General features: G+C 36.6%; 1 protein-coding gene across 6 annotated transcripts in view; it reads left to right on the top strand.

Annotated features, from left to right (window-relative positions):
* The window catches only part of LOC132149129 (SH3 and multiple ankyrin repeat domains protein 1-like), a 120,867-nt gene that overhangs the window by 26,091 nt on the left and 74,279 nt on the right, over positions 1 to 20,497 (top strand). For all 6 annotated transcript variants that reach the window (XM_059558088.1, XM_059558085.1, XM_059558087.1 and 3 more), the window contains 4 exons: positions 9,572 to 10,105; positions 17,514 to 17,717; positions 18,674 to 18,745; positions 18,926 to 19,034. In XM_059558088.1, the coding sequence (XP_059414071.1) occupies positions 9,623 to 10,105; positions 17,514 to 17,717; positions 18,674 to 18,745; positions 18,926 to 19,034 (868 nt within the window). In that variant the 5' untranslated portion in view covers positions 9,572 to 9,622. The remainder of the gene's footprint in view (positions 1 to 9,571; positions 10,106 to 17,513; positions 17,718 to 18,673; positions 18,746 to 18,925; positions 19,035 to 20,497) is intronic.

The raw sequence follows: 20,497 nt of genomic DNA, 5'->3' as shown, positions 1-20,497 counted from the left end.
ATGTGTTTTATGTCGATTTAAAGTTTTTTACATTTTAGTAGGAACTGTGGTTTAAAACCATTGTATGCTGATAAAATGTGGGGAAAAAAATCACAACCCTGACTGGGTCACATTCAGCGATCAAAACTGAAAGGAAAATAAACTCAAAATAACACAACAAGGCAAGATTGGACTGTAAAAAACCTGAGGTGCCACATCCAAAACCTTGATACTGAGTAATCGCTAAAAAGGCACCGTAAACCTGAAGCTCATAAAAATTTTGTTGAATTACAAAAGTGGAAGTTCGTTTGGACAGAGTAAATAAGAGAAGGGACTCATTTTGAGGATAACAAAAAAGGAAGAGATGAGGAGAGATACTGTTATCTTTCATTTGTTATCACTCCGTGTTTCCTTCTTGCCCTACAGAGTTCATCAATCACTTCCTTTGTCTTGATTCATCTCTCCTCCTGGGCTGATGATTAATTGAGATTTGCTCAGTTCATTGTGTGCTCTGACATTCTTCATGTCCTATCCAACTATGTCCTTAAAGGAAAAGTTAAAAATAAAAAATCTACTTACTCACCTTCATATCATTCCAAACCCATATGCAGCATATTTTATGCAAAAAAAAAAAATCATATTCATATTAAATGAAAAATTCAACCTATATTGTAAATGCATTTTAAAGATTTTATTGTGAAACAAAACGTCCATGCTTATGTTTAATGTTTTAATTTTATTTTGATCTTATAATTTTTAGTCAAAATGTCATAAGTCTATCTTTTTTTGAAAGGACACTGAACTCTTCAGACTTCTAAAACCCCCATGTCTTTCTTCCAGTCGTCCATAAGCTCACATTCATTTTTGGGTGCAATGCCCACATCTCAAAATCAAATAAACCACTGATTCATAGAATGGTCCTTGTCTCAGACTTTTGTCTTTTTTGATAATCTGTTTCACTCAGATTCTGTATGTCACAATACAGATGAAAAGATCTGTCGCTTCTTCCATTTCATCAAAACATTGAAGGAAAAGTTCACTCAAAAATGTAAAATGATTTTCCTCCGTGTTGCTCCAAAACCATTGTAGTGTTCAGAGTAACCAGTGGGTTTGTGATCATTTTAAGGAATTTTTTGTCAGTTTTGGAGCTTTACAGTTTTTAAAAAAATAAAAGTTTTTATCTTATTTTAATGAAAGAAAGTCATACAGGTTTTAAGCGACATAAGGTTGAGTAAATTATAACAATATTCAGATTTTAAAATGAACTCTCCTTTTAATGTTTATTTAGTTATTTTTAGTTCCTAATTTTCTCTATTTTGACCCTCTCTTACATATTTCCCTGCCATCATGCACCTCTTCCCACATGTGGGTTCAGATCCTCAGTGTTCTGCTTTTTAATCTATCTGTTCAATTCACATTTCTCTCCTCTCCCCTGAATCCAGAACCTGCTGAGACTAATCCCTCTCTATCACCATCCTGTCCTTCCTCTCTTTCTGTCGTTCATTCAGTCTCCCACCACAGCTCTCTCCACCCTTCTCCTATTGCCCTCTATCTCAGCTCCCTCCCGCTTCCCCTCATCTCCATTCCCCCTCATCTGTGATTAGTCAGCACAAAAAAATATGCTTTGTTCTTCAGCCAGTTTTTTTTTTTTTTACTCTTTCCTTTTTTCCTTATCCATCTTTTCAAGTTCTGTCAGTTGCTCTACCTCAGCTGAAGGTTGCTGTTTGTTTCTCCTCTTTTCTTTCCAGCCTCCTGTTACTTATACTCTCAGTACTGTCATGTTGTTTTTGTCACTTTCATTGCTCTGTTGAACAGGGATACTCTGGGTAACCAGTAGCATGAATATGGTTAGAGTTTCTGCCTAAACCTGCACACCATCTGTGGTTCTGTTTCATGGTTTTAGGGTGCCTGTAATGATAAAGGAGGACTGTATGACAGCACAATTTCACAGAGCACAGAGCTTGCCAAAGGTGCATTAGTTTGATCTTTGGTTGTAAATAAGAGGGCTTTGTGCTTCATTTATTGTATTTCTTTCATATTACCTTCTCTTCCCACTCCACTTCTCTCATCCATTGTCATTTATTTTCTCTGACAGCCATATTATTTATTTTACAGCCCTTTAATGTTCCTATCACATATTTTCTATCAGTTTTTCACCCTTTTTTTATCCCTCTGGTATAATCCATATCTTCTCCATTAGCTGTTCCTCCTCTTTCTGTCCCTCACTCATTCACATCGGGTCGGGCTGGTCATAAGTGCCATAACTCTTCTCCATTTTTGTATTCTCTGATTTATGCAGTCACTATTCACTGTAAATGCGTCTTTACTTAACCAAGTTAAGGCTGCTATGAGGAAGAGTCTTGACAATGTAAAATTATATACTTTATTTTACAGCAGTGCTGATATTTCATCCAACAGCACGACTTTTCACTGTTCATGTCAGTCCAGTGGTCTGTGCTGTCAGTCTGCGGTGGGGATGTGATTGACCTAATTAAAAAGGAGATGTCAACATTTGCATCTGTATCCTTTTTGAAAGCCACATGTGCCGCGTAGACCAATCGCATTGGCATAAGTTCTCTGAAATGAATCCCACGTTATTAAATTGTCCGTGACTTATATTATAAACATCTTTAACAGTATTTCTTTAAAGTAGACTTAAAAGTTTATGCAAATTTTTAGGAGACTAACACCAAGGTATTAGCCCACTATATATGGATTGTTGTCTTTGAACTTATCGATAGAGTAAATAAATCAACAACTTATAATAGACAAATAAATTACTTGTCGCCACCTACTGGCGTAGTGATGCAACATGCTTTGGAATCATAAGATTTTTTAAATGTTTCTGAAAGAAGATTCTTTAAAGGTGCAGTGTGTAAATTCTAGCGGCATCTAGCGGTGAGGTTGTGAATTGCAACCAACGGCTCAGTTCCCCACTCACCAAGCTACGGTGGCCGACACAGGTAAAGATGTCATCGATAAAGACAACAGAGAGCAATGAGATTTCTTTACAAAGGTAAATCAAGGAATTATATTTATTTAATTATTCAATAAATTGATGATATTGCGAATGTTAATGTACGTGTTCATCATTGTGTCAGTGTTTTATTCGCAAGAACAACAAATTTACAAAACACGCTCTGTAGAGCAGTTTGTCCATTTAGGGCTACTGTACAAACATGGTGGTGACTGTAAGGGGACCTACGGTGTATGTAGATAGAAATATCTCAGTCTGAATTAATAGAAAAATAACAGTTCATTAAGTAAGTTCTTTTAATCCTCTGAAAATATAGTTATGTATATTATATTGCATTTCTGTAAATAGATTTTTGTAAATATTACACATTGCACCTTTAAGACAAGGATCACTTGACACTGAAAACTGGTGTAATGGCAGCTTATTTAATAGTTATTTAATAGTTATTTAAAAAAAATTTACTGTATGTGATCAAATAAATACAGCCTTGGTGATTCCAAACTTGAATCCAAATAATGTAAAATTATTGACTGGTAGATTATGTATTCAGCGTGAGCATATTTGGCCATTGATTTCTAATCATGTTGCATTGCTGTGCCAGTAGGTGGCAATAAGTAATTTTTATTAAGAGTTGAGTTGATTCAGTTATTCATTTGATTTATTCAAAATGTATTCTTTTGAAAATCACAATTACTGTGTGTTATTTGGAGACATGCAATCTTTGTTCTGTTGTGGCTTCCTTTTGGAATATTTTCTTTGGCAGAGCAATAACGGATTAAGTCATTGGCAATATACTATGTCTAAAATGTAAGTCGCACAGTGTTCATTTCTTGTTTATCAAACTATACACTCTTAAAAATAAAGGTGCTTCAAAAGGTTCTTCACAGTGATGCCATAAGAACCATTTTTGGTTCCACAAAGAACCATTCAGTCAAAAGTTCTTTATAGAATCATCTCTTTCTTACATTTGTATAATCCGGAAAACCTTCTTTCACCACAAAGAACCTTTTGTGAAATAGAAAGGGTTCTTCACATGTTCTTTAAAAAAATATTGCACAATTGTGCTTTTGGTCTTCTTGAAAACGATTTAATTATACATACTGCTTCAGATACAGTTTCCCTGCGACTTTGCAATGCGAGTGCCTTTTCAGACTACATAAATAGCAGAAAACTTGAATAGCAGAAAATTGAGTCATGCTCATGCATAATGCTGCTTTCCAGACAACTCGAAATTCAGATTTTTTTTCCCACCTCCCATTTGGAAATAATGTCTAGAACACTTCTTGAAAAGTTGGACATCCGACCTGTGAACTCGGGACAGATGGATCAACCCCGACTTCAGAGATGCATTATTTGACATCACTGCTTCCAATGAGCATAGTGTGCATTTACCTTATGTCAAATTTAAAAACCTTACACATTAAGCTTGTAAAATGATACTTTCATTTTTGCTTTTCGTCAGCTGTTTTCAAAACGAACAGCAGCATTTTTTGTAATTTTTCTATTTAGCCAAAAAAACACGAAATGCTGTCATTGTGTCATGGTGACATCATGAGGTCATATATTAATGTGACGTGTGATTGACTGGAACTCACTGAGGCTTGAAGTGGGACATTTAATCTTTCCCACTTCTGACCCCTGGATTGCAGAACAAGCACACATGAACCTCTGAGAACATAAAAAGCAATCTGCTTTGTAATTGCACAGCACGCACACACGCACACACACACACACACACACACACACACACACACACACACACACACACACACACACTCACAAACAGTTGACTTTTTCTTAATTTCTTTTTTTAATTAAATGACTGAAACTCTTCATGCAGCTAAGATGTTCTAGGGCAATTTTCCTATTGTTTTGAATAGTTTTCTTCTGTGCTGAGGATATGGGCATGTGAAACAAAGGAGTTATGGTGCAGAACCCTCAGGAAAAGCTTCTGAATTAAGTGTCTGCAGAGACATTAACACCAGTTGCCCTCCAGTACAGAGTCAATAACCCTGGTGGCGGGCAAGCAATGATGTCTTGTTCAGTGCTTCAGTTGCTTCCTGTCTCACTGAGGTAAAACAGCGTTTCTAATGAAAATTCAGTTAAGGTGATGGCAAACGTGATAGAATAAATGGCATGAATAAGAAAAGAAAAAGATAATGGTTGATAATTGCTGGTAATTATATTAAAGTAGAAAGATGCAAAATAGACGAACTGTCACATGTGATCTCAGGCTGTTGGACTATGGCAGGGGTTTTCAAGCTGGGGTGCCATGAGGGCATTCTGGGGGGAATTTCATAGAGAAAATTAGCAAAATGTATTTTTGTGGCTGTGAAAGTGAATGTGTTCAATATAGATTGAATATATATATATATATATATATATATATATATATATATATATATATAAATTCATACATTTATTTAATAACAATTGTAATTACATATGATTAACAAAAGCATGTTTATATAAAGTGATTGCCTTTATATATTTTTAGAACTCAATTTAACTCATACAACTCAATATTTAAACTGATTGCAAAAGCTGAATAATCAAAGTCTACTGATTAATAAGTAAAATAATAACTGATAAGCCGATAATTTTCTAATAATTTTTAGATTAACCGATTATTGAAATAATCGGTATATATATATATATATATTACGTGTCAATTCTTGAATAAATAAGCTTTCCATTGATGTATAGTTTGTTATATACATTTATAACATTTAGAAATTACATTACTAATCAAAAATGTAATTTTGATATATTTACATTGGGAAATTTACAAAATATCTTCATGGAACATGATCTTTACTTAATATCCTAATGATTTTTGGCATAAAAGAAAAATCTATAATTATGACCCATAAAATGTATTTTTAGAAACCAAAATACACTGCTGGACAATAACCAATAATTTGTATTCTTATTTAATATTTTTTCCTAATGACAAATTTATGATTTGTTTACTTCAAACACCTTTTCCATTTTTATCACAGAATAAAGAAATATATATATTTAATAAATGCTCTGTCAATTAAAACTGCATTATTCAGATGCTTTGTATTACCTATAAATGACCTGAAAAAACATAAATTGTCATAATTGTGTGTTTATCTTCTTCACGTTTAATAAGTCAAAATGTTTCTTTTTGTTCAGCTCAGTTAGAGCAGGGATTGCGTTTGCTACAGCGATTGCTGGATGTCTTTTAGTGATTTCATGGCATGTCTTAAGTTTTTTACCTCTGAGTCCATTTTGGATTTTCAGCACAAGAGGTCCTCCAGCATCAAGTATGAATGAAACATAACACTGCATGAGAGGGTTTGGCAATCCGTAATGTTTACATCGCCTCATGTTGGATATAAATAAAACGTCAGGTCATGCATAGTCTATCTTGTCTATCTGAATTTAAATCAAGATTTATTCACACATATTTGAGTGACCTTGGTATCAAAAAGTTGGAAAACTCTGCTCTATGGTCTGTGTATGGAGTGAGAGATTTGATTTTATGGGTAATAGTGAACATTTTCAGATACAGATGACAGCTGATTTGCACAAGAACGAGACACATTGTCATAAGATATCCTCCACATCTAAAGTGTGTGCGCAGCATCTGATCCACACAGCAGCTGGGTTTGAGTGGCACTACAGAGAAGTATTTTGTGCCCTCTGCTAAACACAGTAATCCTATTTTGAAGAGGTCTGTTTGAAGGAGAGACACTCTTTGGTTTTGTTACTGATCTGGGACATATGAGGAGTTACAACACTGTGTTGAGTGCTGATTGTGTGTGTGTGTGTGTGTGCACAGGGATGACTGCAAGAGTCCCGTCTGTGCTGTAATACAAGAGGTGCATGAGTTTGTGTTTGTAGAGAGACAGAGCCGAGGGAAGCCAAACGTCTTCTTTCTGCTGTAATACAAGCAGTTCATGAGTGGCTGTACATTGACAGTTCACTCTCGTCGTTGTAAGGAGTGTGTTCGTTTTGCATTAGGGCAAGTGGGACATGTGGGGTAGGTGGTAATCTGTGAATGAGAATTGGCTTCTTGCCGAGGGGCTGTTCCCACGGAGACTGTTCTTGCGTTCATAACTAGCTAGACGGTGTGCAGTGGAATTGGAACATGATGTTGATGTCTTGACAATTTGATCTGTTCTTAAAGGAATAGTTCACCAAAAATGTAAATACTGTATGATTCTTTTTCATGTTTTTCACATGGCAGTGTGTTATTGTTTACTTTCATGTTTAATAAGGCTCCCAAGAGCATCAGAGAAAAAAAAAATGCATGCGCCTCAGTGATCATTTTCTAAGTGCTCCTGTTTTGGTGAAGAACAATATTTAAAGCTGCAGTCTGTAACTTTTGACGCTCTAGCGGTTAATAAACAGAACTGCTTGCGCCTTGCGGAAGAACATTGTAGCCGGAGCTACTTCTCTCTGTTTATGTCTATGAAGAATCACAAAGGTACCGGGTTACTCCACCGCGGTACCCCTGAAGCAATCTAAAATAGTCCGAATATAAACACTTATTATAGGTGTACCCTAGTGATTCAGGACAGGCTAAAAACGCGGTTTGGAAAATGGATTCATGGTGTACTCGCTTATTATAAACATTTTGTAAATCTTGAACACAAAAAAAGTTACGGACCGCAGCTCTGATTGGTTGTTTCTTACCGGGAGCGGTGAATTTCTGCAAATGGCAATAGGACCACTGGGAGGAGCCAGAGGAGCTTGATCTTTTCACAGATTATCTGTCTCATATTCTACTGTCAGGACATAATGACAGGTTTCACAAATACATTTTTACAAAAGTTACCTACTTCAGCTTTAAGCAATAAAAGGTAAATCTCAATTATAATTTTTTGTGTGTTATTAAAAAAGAAAAGTAAACAGTAATAACCAACATTTAGCAGTTTTGTCAGGTAAATCAGAAATATATACCGTTTTTAAGCATCTTTATCTTAATAAATAATGTCACCTTTTTTCTTTCTTTTTTTGTTGCTAGTTTTAAATGTTTCTTAAAGGGGTGGTTGACTGGTTTGTATCTAGGCTTGATTGTGTTTATGGGGTGCAGTCTAACATGTATTCATGCTTTGTTTTTTAAAAAACATAATTTTTTTCACATAATTTACCTTTATTCCACACTGATCTGTCCCTTCTCTGACAAACGCCTCGATTATTTCCTGTTATTATGAAGCCCCTCCCTCTGAAATATGCGATGGGCTGAGATTGGTCAGCTGGCTCAGTGTGTTGTGATTCGCTAAACTGCCTCTAGAGCACGTCTGAACATCCCGCCCCTCTCGAGCTCAGAATGTGCACTGGTTGTTTTGTAAACAATGACGTCCTCTATATTGCTTATCAATTTGAGCCTGGTTGAGACGAAGAGAATATTAATGAAGAGGATTGCGCAGAACCGGTGCAAGCACGGCTCTTAATGGTATGTTTGTTTGTTGTTGTCTCATACTTTTAGATACGCTGTTGTTTGTAAATGCTACTGCTTCTGCTTTTAATATGCAGTTTTAAAGCTTTAATACAGCACAGAAACTGTACGCGCGTCCATGTATAACCCTTGTCAGCTATGTAAAAAATTAGTGTATAAATTGAACAGTTTGTTTGAGCTGATCTGAGAGAGAGAGAGAGAGAGAGAGAGAGAGAGAGAGAGAGAGAGAGAGAGAGATGCAGAGCAGGGGGACGCGAGGAACAGGATTGAGAAGCGCTCCATATGAACATTGGTTTTGAAACTTGTGTATCCATTAGAATCGTTAGAAAACAGAATCGCGATTCATATATGAAGAGATTTTTATGTGCACCCCTAGTTTTCTCTTCCTCTTCTCTGAAGCAGCAGAACATGGCCTCGCCCCCTTTGTTGCTTGATCCTGGGGGAAGGGTTTATCTGGGTTCGTGATGTAAAGGACCTCGAAAGAAGCTCGTTGTAGTCCCTTACCAGACATTTTTGTAAGCATTAACCTGCCACAATTTTTATTTTATTTTCATTGAACTTTCAGCGCTGCAAATTTGCAGATATTGTTTATGCTCAAACAGCAACATTACACACTAACTAACTTTGCTAACTGGACTGAACTGTGAAGCTGGTGCACAGGGTGATGATGATTTTTAATGAATTTGAATTTTTGGGTGAACATTTCCTTTAAGTGACTTCACACTGGATGTATTATTGTATCTGTTTTTTGTGTTTTTCTTTGTGAACATGCACTAAGTGTATTTAACCACTGCGACATGTCTCACTGAAGTCCCCTGCAATGAGTGCCATGTTTTTGAGACGTGTCAAGTTAAAAGAAGTTCATCTTGATTATGTTCCATTCCACTGACTTTCAAACGTAATGCTTGTGGCGCGAGGCGCTTAAAAAACTGCAAGACATGTTGTGACTGTCAAAGGTGTCACTGTGGTGTGTGTTTAAAAATGGCATGAATGCAAGAACATCTTACATGGACGGCCTGTTGCAACTTGGTGTGAGCTGCTGAGTGATGGAGTGATGTGGGATTGTTTGTTATTTTATATTCTCTCAAACTATACTTCTGTTCTCTCAGTCTGCCCTCTCCTCCTCTCATCATCCACCTCTCGCTATTTCTCATGCTTATACTCCTCTTCTCTTTTCACAGTGTGTCTCTGGGGATGATGCCGTTGCCGCTGGTGCCACTCTCCCTGTCGCCATGACAATGCCGCTCAGCCCCCTCTCCAGCGACGAGGAGCACCAAAGGATGCTGGGAAACAGTCAACACCTTTATCCAGGGGCGGAAGAGGAAGAGGAGGAGGAGGAAGAGGAAATGGATGATGACGGCATGGATGAGGAAGGCGAGGAGGAGAATGGAGAGCTGGAGTTGGATGACAAAGAGGATGTGGATGATGAAGATGACATCAGGCGAGGACCAGGGCGTTTGAGAGGAGGCAGGGAAGAGGGGCACAGGCAAAAAGGCACAATGGCTGGACGACTTCCAGGAGACAGGCCGCTACGACCCGGCAACCCAGGCCACACGGCCAACCCATATTCGTCCAACCCTGGACCCACCCACCAAACGCAGACTAATCAGCAACAGCAGCGGAAGCTACGAGAGCGAAGCTCAAGCAACGCACCTGACGACACACACATAGCTATGATGGTCTTTCGTATTGGCATTCCTGATATCAAACAGACGGTTAGTCAAGCACACACACACAAACACACACACACACAAACCCACACCTGTTTTCCAGTTACCCATTCATGCACTTTGCAATATCCGTCTTTTGCTAACCATGCCTGGTTGAGCCCACGGCATAGTGAATTGCCCTAAAGTGGGACACTGCCTAATGTGGGACACTTAAGGTTTCGTGTTTGTAGCTCCCCCATAAATACATCAATGCCAGTGAAACTCTGGGTTACCAAAGCTGTGGTGTCATGTGAACAAAATCACATCACCTCTCAAATAATGTTTAATGTTTTGGTTACACATCGCTATACGTCACAGAAATCTGAAATGCAAAAAAAGTCCCACATTAGGGCAATTCCCCCCACATACTGTATATTCCAGGCAGTCAGAGCGCAGCCAAAACACCATTCAAAAAATCAATTAGGCGAATTCTGGGAGTTTATGAAGTATACTAATCTAAAAAAGAGGCCACGAATGAATTACACAGACTTGGAAAAGCTTTTCTCAAACTTTCTATGCCATCTCAGACAGTATGGGGAATGTGTTCTGCTATGGCAGGTCAGAACTTGCTTTCCCTTCAATAGGGCCAGGCACCCTCTCGGTCAATACACATGACCTCTGCTGCACAAAAGACCTTCTATACTTACACTTTTCTCCCTAGAAGTACTTTATACCAATACAAAATGTGAATTTGCTTTGAAATAGATCCCATAGCACAGCAAGTGGCCAGTAGGTGGACCACACTCTCAACAAACACACATTTAGTGCTACCGCTGCCACCACAAAGCAGAAAGTGTCATTAGCACTTTTAATAAGCTTACATGAATTTCAAAAGTTGGGTTTCAGTCAGTTTAATGGGCTGTTCACAGGTCGTGCCTAAAAACGCGTGGAAAACACTAGGCCCGATACTTTCTGTTTTTTTTTTTTTTATGCACTCCGGAGGCATTTGTCATTGCTAAGCAACCATGACCTGCGCTCCCCATGAAGATGTGGAAATTTTAGCAAAGGATAAATGGATTTGCAGCACTAAAAATCGCTTGCAGTAACTCTGCTAAATTTATTTAAAAATGGCTATCCATATACAGCTATGATCAGCTGTTCCTTCATCTTGGCTGAGCTTTCAATGTTGTTACAGGAAAGGATGAAGCTGATTGGTTGGTTCTTGGCACATGACCCTCAGCATTGTGCGCATACTACAACAAATGGGAAGTGTTGTGCAGTATACGTTCATCAAAGATCAATGAAAAAAAAAATCATGGTTTCCACCCCCCCCCCCCCCAAATAATTAACGGCACAAATGTTTTCAACATTGATAATAATAAGAAATGATATCAAATCAGCAAATTAAAATTATTTCTGAAGGATCATTTGACACTGAAGACTGGAGTAATGATGCTGAAAATTCAGCTTTTCCATCACAAGAATAAATTGCATTTGAAAATAATATAAAAATATTAAAATTCTGTTTTAATAATAGATCACAGTTGTTATTACTTGATCAAATAAATGCAACCTGGATAAGCATAAGCATTCTTTCAAAAACATCTTACCTATCACAAACTTTAGTACGGTAGTGTAAATGTTTATTATTGTCAGAAAAAGTTTCAAACAAATCTCATACATGTCCTATTACTTTGAACGTTTAAACTATATTACATTTCTTACATCTCTTGATATGGTTTTACAGGATTTTGATCGCTCAGGAATCTATGTTTAAATATAAACTGACTCTGACGGGATCTGCTGAAATTGTCCTCCAGTGTACACTCATATGGTCTGTGTGCACTTGCACGAGTGTGTGTGTGCGTATATGTGTGTGTAAGTAGATTTTATCCAAACATTTTCTTGAAACAGATGTGCAAACATCTTTATCTTTTTTCCAGATAAAGCAAAAAGAAAACAAAAAAGAGAGACAAGGGAAAAAAACAACAAGAGAAAGCAAGACTCAAGGTGACCTCAACAGAGAGAAATGGGGAGGAGGGGGGGCTTGGGTTTAAAGTATCCCCGTAAAAAGCATCACATGTGTGATGGTGTTAAAGTGAAGCTCTTTATCACAAGACTGATTAAGAGGTTCAGTGATTTCAGGAATGAAATCACCACTGCTGTAATCCGTTTATTGTACACCACAAATTAAACCAGGCACTTTTAATTAAAGCCACTGTGGACATGTTTGCCAAACGGGATGGAGACGACGGCGCTGCTTCCTCCCAAACCAGAAATACATGACAGCATCTAGTACTCTACAGTATCTGTCTATAGTTATTCTTCATTCCTTTGAATGACACTACTGAGGTTTACTTTCCCATCATGCTCCCTCCTCCCTGGGCCTATTGCTTTGGGCAGTGGCAGAAGATTAATGATTCATGAATAATATGATTATGTTGATAATTGATTTAAAATGGTAGACCTGAGCCCAGAGTGTTCTTTCAGTGAAGTCAAACTAAAGGCAGTTTTGCTGCCTCGCTGCCCAGTCAACCAGTTACTCCACAGAGAGTATTGATTACCTTTAAAGGCACCGTAATATCATTTATACCAGTGTTATTTTAGTATTGTTATGTATATATGCTATTATAGTTTTCATTGAAATTTTGAATTGGCCTTTATGTTTATATTTTTAGTGGTCATTGTAATTTTAACTTAAATTTGAGTAATTTTGTTGTGTGCTTTTGTCATTTGTAACATTTTATTAGTTTTGTAATTAATTAATTAATTAATCCCATTTGTTGTAATTAATTTTGTAATTAAATAAGTAAGTAAATAGTTTTAAGTTAGCAATTTTAGTGCTTAAACGTCCAGGCAACAAATTTTTTTTTTTTTTTTATCTTATATTTATATTTTATTTTTATTTCAGTTTTATTTAGATTTACAAAAATGTTTGAATAGTTTTAGTTAGCAAGATCAACAATGATTTATACATAATATAAATAAGTTTCAAAATAATCAGGCAAATATTTTAGCGACTTTCTAAGTAATTTATAATTTAACTAATTGTTTTTTCCCCTATAAAAATTATCCTGCCATCTACAGAATAATTTGTTTCAATCACTCAGTCAACCCATTTTTATTCTTGCAACCAACTGGCAGATCACATGCACACAGGATTGTGGGATATCTGCATTCAAATATTGACCAGATGGAGGCATTTTTGTAGAATGGGTGTTAATCAAACACTGGATTTGGACACGCCTGATGAGGGAGCATACAGAAAGTTTTACGTTATCTTTTTTTATTCTCAGTGTTTCTTAAAAACCAAACTGTATCTGCTATTACTTTTTTACTCTTCTAATGTGGGATTGTATAATGAATGTAGGTGTGCAAATATGCATTAGTGTGTGTGTGTGTGTTTGTGAGGGGGATGTTTGTGTGCGAGTGGAAGAGAGGGACAATGAGTGGTATTTTCTTTGTTGCAGTTATCCAAAACTGCCTATTTAGTCCAACAAGCTACTAGCAAATTGTAATTAGTGTAAGATTGGTTGATAGATGAAACAGGAGCGGCAGTGAAACACCTGGAGGTGATCTGAGCTGCATCGAAACATTCTGCCAAATGTTTTCCTTGTGATTTTAGCCCATCTGCAACACCTGCCAATGCAAAAAATGATAGGAGTCGAATTCTGCAACCAACTTTTAAACTTCAGAATTACTACAACCAACAGTAATTCTGTTTAGCATTATTTTAATTATATTGAAATTAAAATGTATTCTGTCTTCTTTTCTATCTTCTTTTATATGTTGTTGATGTTATTATGAATGAATCATCCATGCATGTTTCATTTTTTGTAATTGTTTTGACCTTCTTCATGAGAGCGTCATAACTCAGTCTTCCATTAAAAAGTCAGTCATCTCTCTGATGATGTATTCCAGTCTCCTTCAGTCATTTAGTCTGCTCAAACCCTGCCAAAAGTGACCTCACATTCAAATCACTCTCCATCCAAATGAAACCAATGTATTGAACAAAGGCCTTTTCCTACATTTTTTCTTTTTCGATAATCTGTTTCACCTGGACATATGTCATAATATGGAATAAAAGATATTTCGTTACATTGCAACTAGTTGGTCATTAATTCTCTGTATACATTAAAGAAAGCAGTCAGGTTTGGAAAGCTGTGAATGCTATTTTATTTAAAATACCTACAATAATTCGTCTGACTTTCAGATTCTCTTTCATGTCTTTCTGTTTTGCCTTAAACCATGTTCTTTTATGTCTCTCTCTCTCTCTCTTTCTGCTTTTTCTGTGTGGAGTAATATGTCTGCATAATCCCAGTACATTAGGCCTGCTCTACATACCAGCTAATTCACCCTCAATAAACTGCAATTGCTCGATAATTGTGGTTTAATGAGCTCGAGGAGAGACAGTAGGTGTGCAAACACAACCGAACAAATGTAGGGATGCGGGAATGCCCACTCACCCTGTAATGCACTAAATGCTTTTGGATGCAGATTTGTCATCGGACATCAAGCGGCGACCCAAAACAGAACTAGAATTGTATATCATAATTATCAATGTTAGAAATCAAACATTAAAGATTCATTAACTGCATGCTAAATGATTAAAGTGCCCCTATTATTGATTTGTGCAGTGTGTAACACAGCTCTAAGAGAATGAAAACATCCTGCAAAGTTTTAAAAATCGAGAGTTCAAAAGAATATTTATTCAAAATAGAAATCTTTTGTAACAATGTAAGTATTTACTGTCACTTTTGATCTATTTATTGCATCTTTGCCGAGTAAATGTTAATTTCTTAAAAAAATCTGACATTTGTTTGTCTCTCTCCACTGGCCATTTTTATTTATTCATTCATTCATTTATCTATCTATCTATTTTATTTTTTAACTTAAGTATGAAACTCAAAGTATGAACATTTGGTTTGATTTATGCTTTATAAAAAAACTTTTGCCAATGTCAAAAACATCAAGAAAACATTTTCTAGTGGAAGAGGAAGATTATTGAAAATGACAAGTATGTGTAATTGTGAAGAATAGATGGGAGTGGTGACGAAAATGGCAATGTGAAAAGAGAGAGTGAGAGAGGAGGAGGAGGCAGTGAAGGTTATTTCCCTATAGATCTCATTAAAATCTACTAATCCCCGCTGCTCTTGCCCTGCAGAAATGGGCCTGAAGGAGCTACTGCAATGAGAGAGAGACACATGAATGGTTACATGAAACATTGTACCAGTCAAACATGAGTAAACACTTTAGTAAGACAACACCACGTAACGTTTGCATATATAAGACCATTTCAGATTACAGCAATGATTTTCATGCTAATTTACTGAAAAAGTGGACATAGTAAAAAGTTTACATATATTCCAGGAAAACGTGTAGACACATACATTTTTTTTGTGTGTTCATTGTTAAATCAGACTATTTTTGTCCATTGATGTTGAGATCAAATTATATATGAGCTATTTAACCCTACGTTCATGTACTTTTTCCCACAACTATATTGCAGCACATTGGATGTCTGTAATAGTTCAAACATATCCAGAGTAAAGTAAAAATATTGGTTTGCCAATATTGGTGTTATATCAGCTAAATGTGGCATTTTTCTGTATATTATATGCATTCTGCAGGGATCCCAGCCCTCTGAATCAATAACATAGTTTACATCAGGCTAATCTAGAACATTAGGTAATGTGGGACAAATAAACTCAACTGTGTTATTTTTTAGGCATTTAGGTACATTTTGCTGAATTAAGTTTTATCTATGAATTGTTCTTCAATGCTTGAAAATAGCACATGATGTCACGCTTATTGTCAGTGAAAAAAGAGAGGATGGCATTGTGAAGAAGTCTGTGGTTTGGACCTGAAAACAATAGCTCATATAGATTAACTGCCGTATAATTAGATATCATTATAATAAATCATTTTCCAGGTTGATTATCATTCTAAAACAAAATTATTGTAATCACATGGGTGCAAGTGATTGTGGTCACCATCCACCTTCAATGATTCTGGAAAAAGCAACTTGGATGTTCTGCTATAAACATCTTTTGTCTTCCACAGAAAAAGAACAATTACAGGTTTCAAACGTGTGAGGCATGTATAAAAGATGATGAAATGTTCATTTTGGGGTGAGCTATTCTGCACATCCTTGCATATGCAGGATGTTTGACTTGTATACACACTGAGATGTGAGTGATCTCCTGTGAGGTTCCTCTGTGAAGTTGTCCACTACACCTATGACCTCTCAGTCAGCAGGACTCCTCCAGTGCACATGCACTCCGTAAGATCGCAGTGAAACACGTACACCATACCATAGCACACCAAGGGACTGCTGAGATGTTTCTATGGCAACCTGCAGCTTGCTCCACTAATGAACTGGTTGCCATGGTGATGGGGATTGACTGTGTGCAAAGTGAGAGACTGAATAACAGAGGGAGGAAGAAATTTCACACCTCTCTGTGCCACTGATTGTACACAAACACACACACACAAGAGGACAGTGGTAAAGAGAGCAGGAAACTGACTGTTTTGGGCTTAACCCCTTAAGCACAACCACGGACCAATCACAGCATCTCCTCAAGGTCAGAGGAGGGGATTTCTCTCCAGTACTCGCTGCAGGGCTGTCCCATTTTCACAGTTCCTGGAACAGCGCTGCTGTCCCAAAATCCAGCCTGAGCAGCTCGAAGCTGCCATGTCCCTTAGCCTGGAGTTTGTGCTCAAGCTTGTAGGCTGCATGGAGCCTTAGGTAATGTCACAGCAGGAACCAGGGTGTGTCATAAATCACACCGCTATTCCTGAGCTTCCTAAGCATCTATTACAGTATCTGAGCAGGCTGTGGGCTGGAGGTATTACTGAAGACTAATTAATCATTTGGCATTGCCATTTAGCACTATCAGGGTGACCAAACACTCAAATGATATCTGTTAATGAATCTGATGGACAGTCGCTGGTCAGGCGGAGTCCCACAAGCGAGGATGCTGCACCTCAGTCAACCACAATGACTCCCTCTAGTGCACATCGGTCAGAACTGCATTTTTTATTTTCTTTTTTACATTCTTTTCAATAATGGTAAATAGTCATTTATAGTAATAGTAATTGTTTGGTAGTTATTATTAATGAATAAAATTAAGTTAACCATATGTAGTTATATGTAAATAAATAATGTAAAATATATGAAAACAGATTAATTAGAATAAATATGATCAAAAATGTAATTTTACTGGTCAAGTGTTTGGTGTCTTTTTTAAAAAGAAACCTTAAATTCTGTATACAGCAGAACTGTTAATAATATGATTGGAAATAATTCGAAATGTTGAGTTTGAATTTATTAGAATTTGAAATGTACTATTACAATATAGTTCATATTTGAATAATAAAATAATTGTATATAATAAAAAAGCAAATAGTTAAAGCATTTTTTTTAAATCGTTTTGTTTATCTAACAACCATTTTTGTCTCTCTATCTCTACAGAAGTGTCTGAGGTTCAACCCTGATGCATCCGTATGGAAGGCAAAGCAGCAGGTGCTGTGTAGTCTGACTGAATCTCTGAGGGATGTATTAAACTATGGCCTCTTCCAACCTGCTACTGATGGGCACGATGCCAAGTTCCTGGAGGAAGAGAGGCCACTCCGTGAATACCCACAATCCTTTGAGAAAGGAGTACCCTATCTAGAGGTACCCTTCCTTTCATTCTGCTCTTCATTTTAAGCATTTTTTTGTTTCCTCTTTGTTTCTTGTTTCTTTGTTTTTAAATCTTCTATAATTGAATGTGAATGTTGGTGCTAGGAAACTGATGCTTCAAATTGTTGCCAAGGTGATAATAGTTCTTTAAGCAGTTCTCTGGTAACTATGAATCCTAATAACCCTGATATGGTTTATTGTAGACTGTCTTTAAATGAAAAAATTGAAATGTTTTTATTATTTGTAGAGCAAAGGGAAATTAAATATTATACTCAACTCAAAGTCTAATTAATTCACAAAAAGCCCTTCTCATCTGAAGTTGATAATAAGGGTGGGCAATATCACTTATTTTCTTTTCAGTCTGAACCCAATACTACTACCCATGCCTTCTGTTTATTAATTTATTAACAATTACAGGATATGATTGTAACAGCTTAATTTAGGCTTGTGCTTCTTGTGTTCAGTTACAGTGCTTGATACTTTTTGAATGAAATCTTACTTATTATACATACATACTGTTATAGTATTTATTCATATTTTAATACAATTTATTTACTTTATTTTAATTTTACATTTTTTCAGATTGATTTAAATGACCTGTAACTATTTTAAAAATAGTTGTAGGTAATTTGTAATAAATAATCAAATGAATAAAACTTTAATAGTTTTGTTTTTAGTTAACTTTTATCAACACAACCATACTATGAAAGGAAGTGGCCATAAAGGAATTGTGGCATAAACAGAAGTTAGACCACCTAGAAAAGCAGTTCTGCCAGAACAGTTTTAGACAAATTTAAGAAAATACCAAACATTTGTGTTTGTTAACAATATTTAGTCTTCCTTAGATTACAGTAAACCTTTATTTTTTCTTCCACAAACTGATGGAGGTTTCTTTTACAGCGCTCAGTTATCTGTCTTACACTGATTTTGGCTGATTTTATTTCACACAGTTCCGCTACAAAACCAGGGTGTACAAACAGACAAATCTAGATGAAAAACAGCTGGCCAAACTACACACAAAGGTAGGCATCATCACAGAAATCATCTTATTCTTTTCCAAAAACAGAAATATTAAGCAAACTTTTAAGGTGTGTTACTTTCGTCACTGGTGTGTATGTTAAATACAATAAGTAGCTTATCATCAGGGCATGCACTGCATAGCATGGTTGCGAGCCATAAGTTGTTTGTGTCTCCTCCAATAGGCCAGTCTTAAGAAGTTCATGGAATACATCCAGGCTGGGGCTGTGGAAAAGGTAGCCAAACTTATAGACAAAGGACTTGACCCCAACTACCATGACCCTGAGACAGGAGGTGAGGTGTCAGGCACTGCACTGTTCTCTTCCTGTGAGAGTTAATGAATTTCCCATTAGTGAGCTGAATAAAGAATTACTGCCAGCAGAGCATAAACTGGCCCACACACATGCTATATGCATATGGAAATGGGGCTGCATGAATATTCAATGCGCGTTTACAGGAATGGCCATTTGCATCTTCTCAAATGATCCATGCAGTTTCCAACAAAAGTCATCTGGAGTTGAAATTTTTAACGTTAACGTTAGACTCAGTGGCTGTATCCTAGACCCAATTCCTACTTTTGGGCTGTTTAATGAGATGAAACAATTACTGCAGCTCAACGATTCATTTCAATGCAAATCAACAGAGAAAAAACACGGAATAATTTGAATGTATTTGTAACGAAGCAGCATCTTTTATGGTATATTAATTCTCATTAAAATTAATTTTTTAGTGCTTTGGTGAGCATTTGGTGAGCTGGAGATGTGGCCAGGCATGCTTTGAAAGTCGTTTTATGGACCAGATGACAATGCAGAGTAATATTAGCATTCATTTGACTTGCAAGATGGCTACTCTGAGTGTTGTTCACAGTTTGCATCGTCTGCGTTGTCACAGATTTGATGTTGTGTTTGCCAGGCTGACATTCACTTCTCCATGCAGACCCTGCTAATGGGGAGTGAGAACTGCTGCACTATTTGCAATCACTAGGAGGCTGATCTGAGAAAAATATGCTGTTACAATGAAAGGCATAGTTCAGTCAAAAACTAAAATAACCTTTTTATTTACTTACCTTCATGTCATTCCAAACTTGTTTGAGGCAAGACACACCCTAGGTGAATAGGGGAAAAAAAATAATTAATACTTCTACAATTGACTGATTATATTAAAGGGGACATATGACATTGCCAAAAAGAACATTGTTTTGTGTATTTGGTGTAATGCAATGTGCTTATGTGGTTTAAGGTTTTGAATCATCAGTGGCAAATTCTTTTAATATGCAACCGTACTTACAGACTGTGAGTCAGAAGTGCCAGACTGTCCTTGAAAAGTTGGAATTGCCTCACTTTACCAAAACAGACACCCATGGGCGTCAGTTTGGTTTGAAATGTGGTGGGGACAGAGACGCATTCAGAAGTGCATTTTCAGAAGTGCTGGGTACAATGATGCATTTTTTTTTCTCTTTCGCGCAGGTCATGTTTTGAAAGACGTCCTGTATCTTATTAATGTAAATAAATAAAAATGTATACAAAAATGTGATGATGTCCGACTCGTTTTATGAAGAAGAAAGCCGTACAAAGCATTAGACATATGATATATGACCCACTAATCTGCTTCATATCATCATATATGTTGTGAATTCTGTCACTTTAAATATTAAGTTGGTTGCGTGTGTGATATTTTAAGTTGCCTTGTAAGCAAATAACGTAGTGCAGCGTTCTCAGCACATACGGACTCAGCGTAATTGGCTATTCACTAAGCTA

Source organism: Carassius carassius, chromosome 9 (assembly GCF_963082965.1).
Source record: "Carassius carassius chromosome 9, fCarCar2.1, whole genome shotgun sequence".
NCBI classification, from domain to species: Eukaryota; Metazoa; Chordata; class Actinopteri; order Cypriniformes; family Cyprinidae; genus Carassius; species Carassius carassius.
This window is presented reverse-complemented; position numbering and strand designations above follow the sequence as displayed.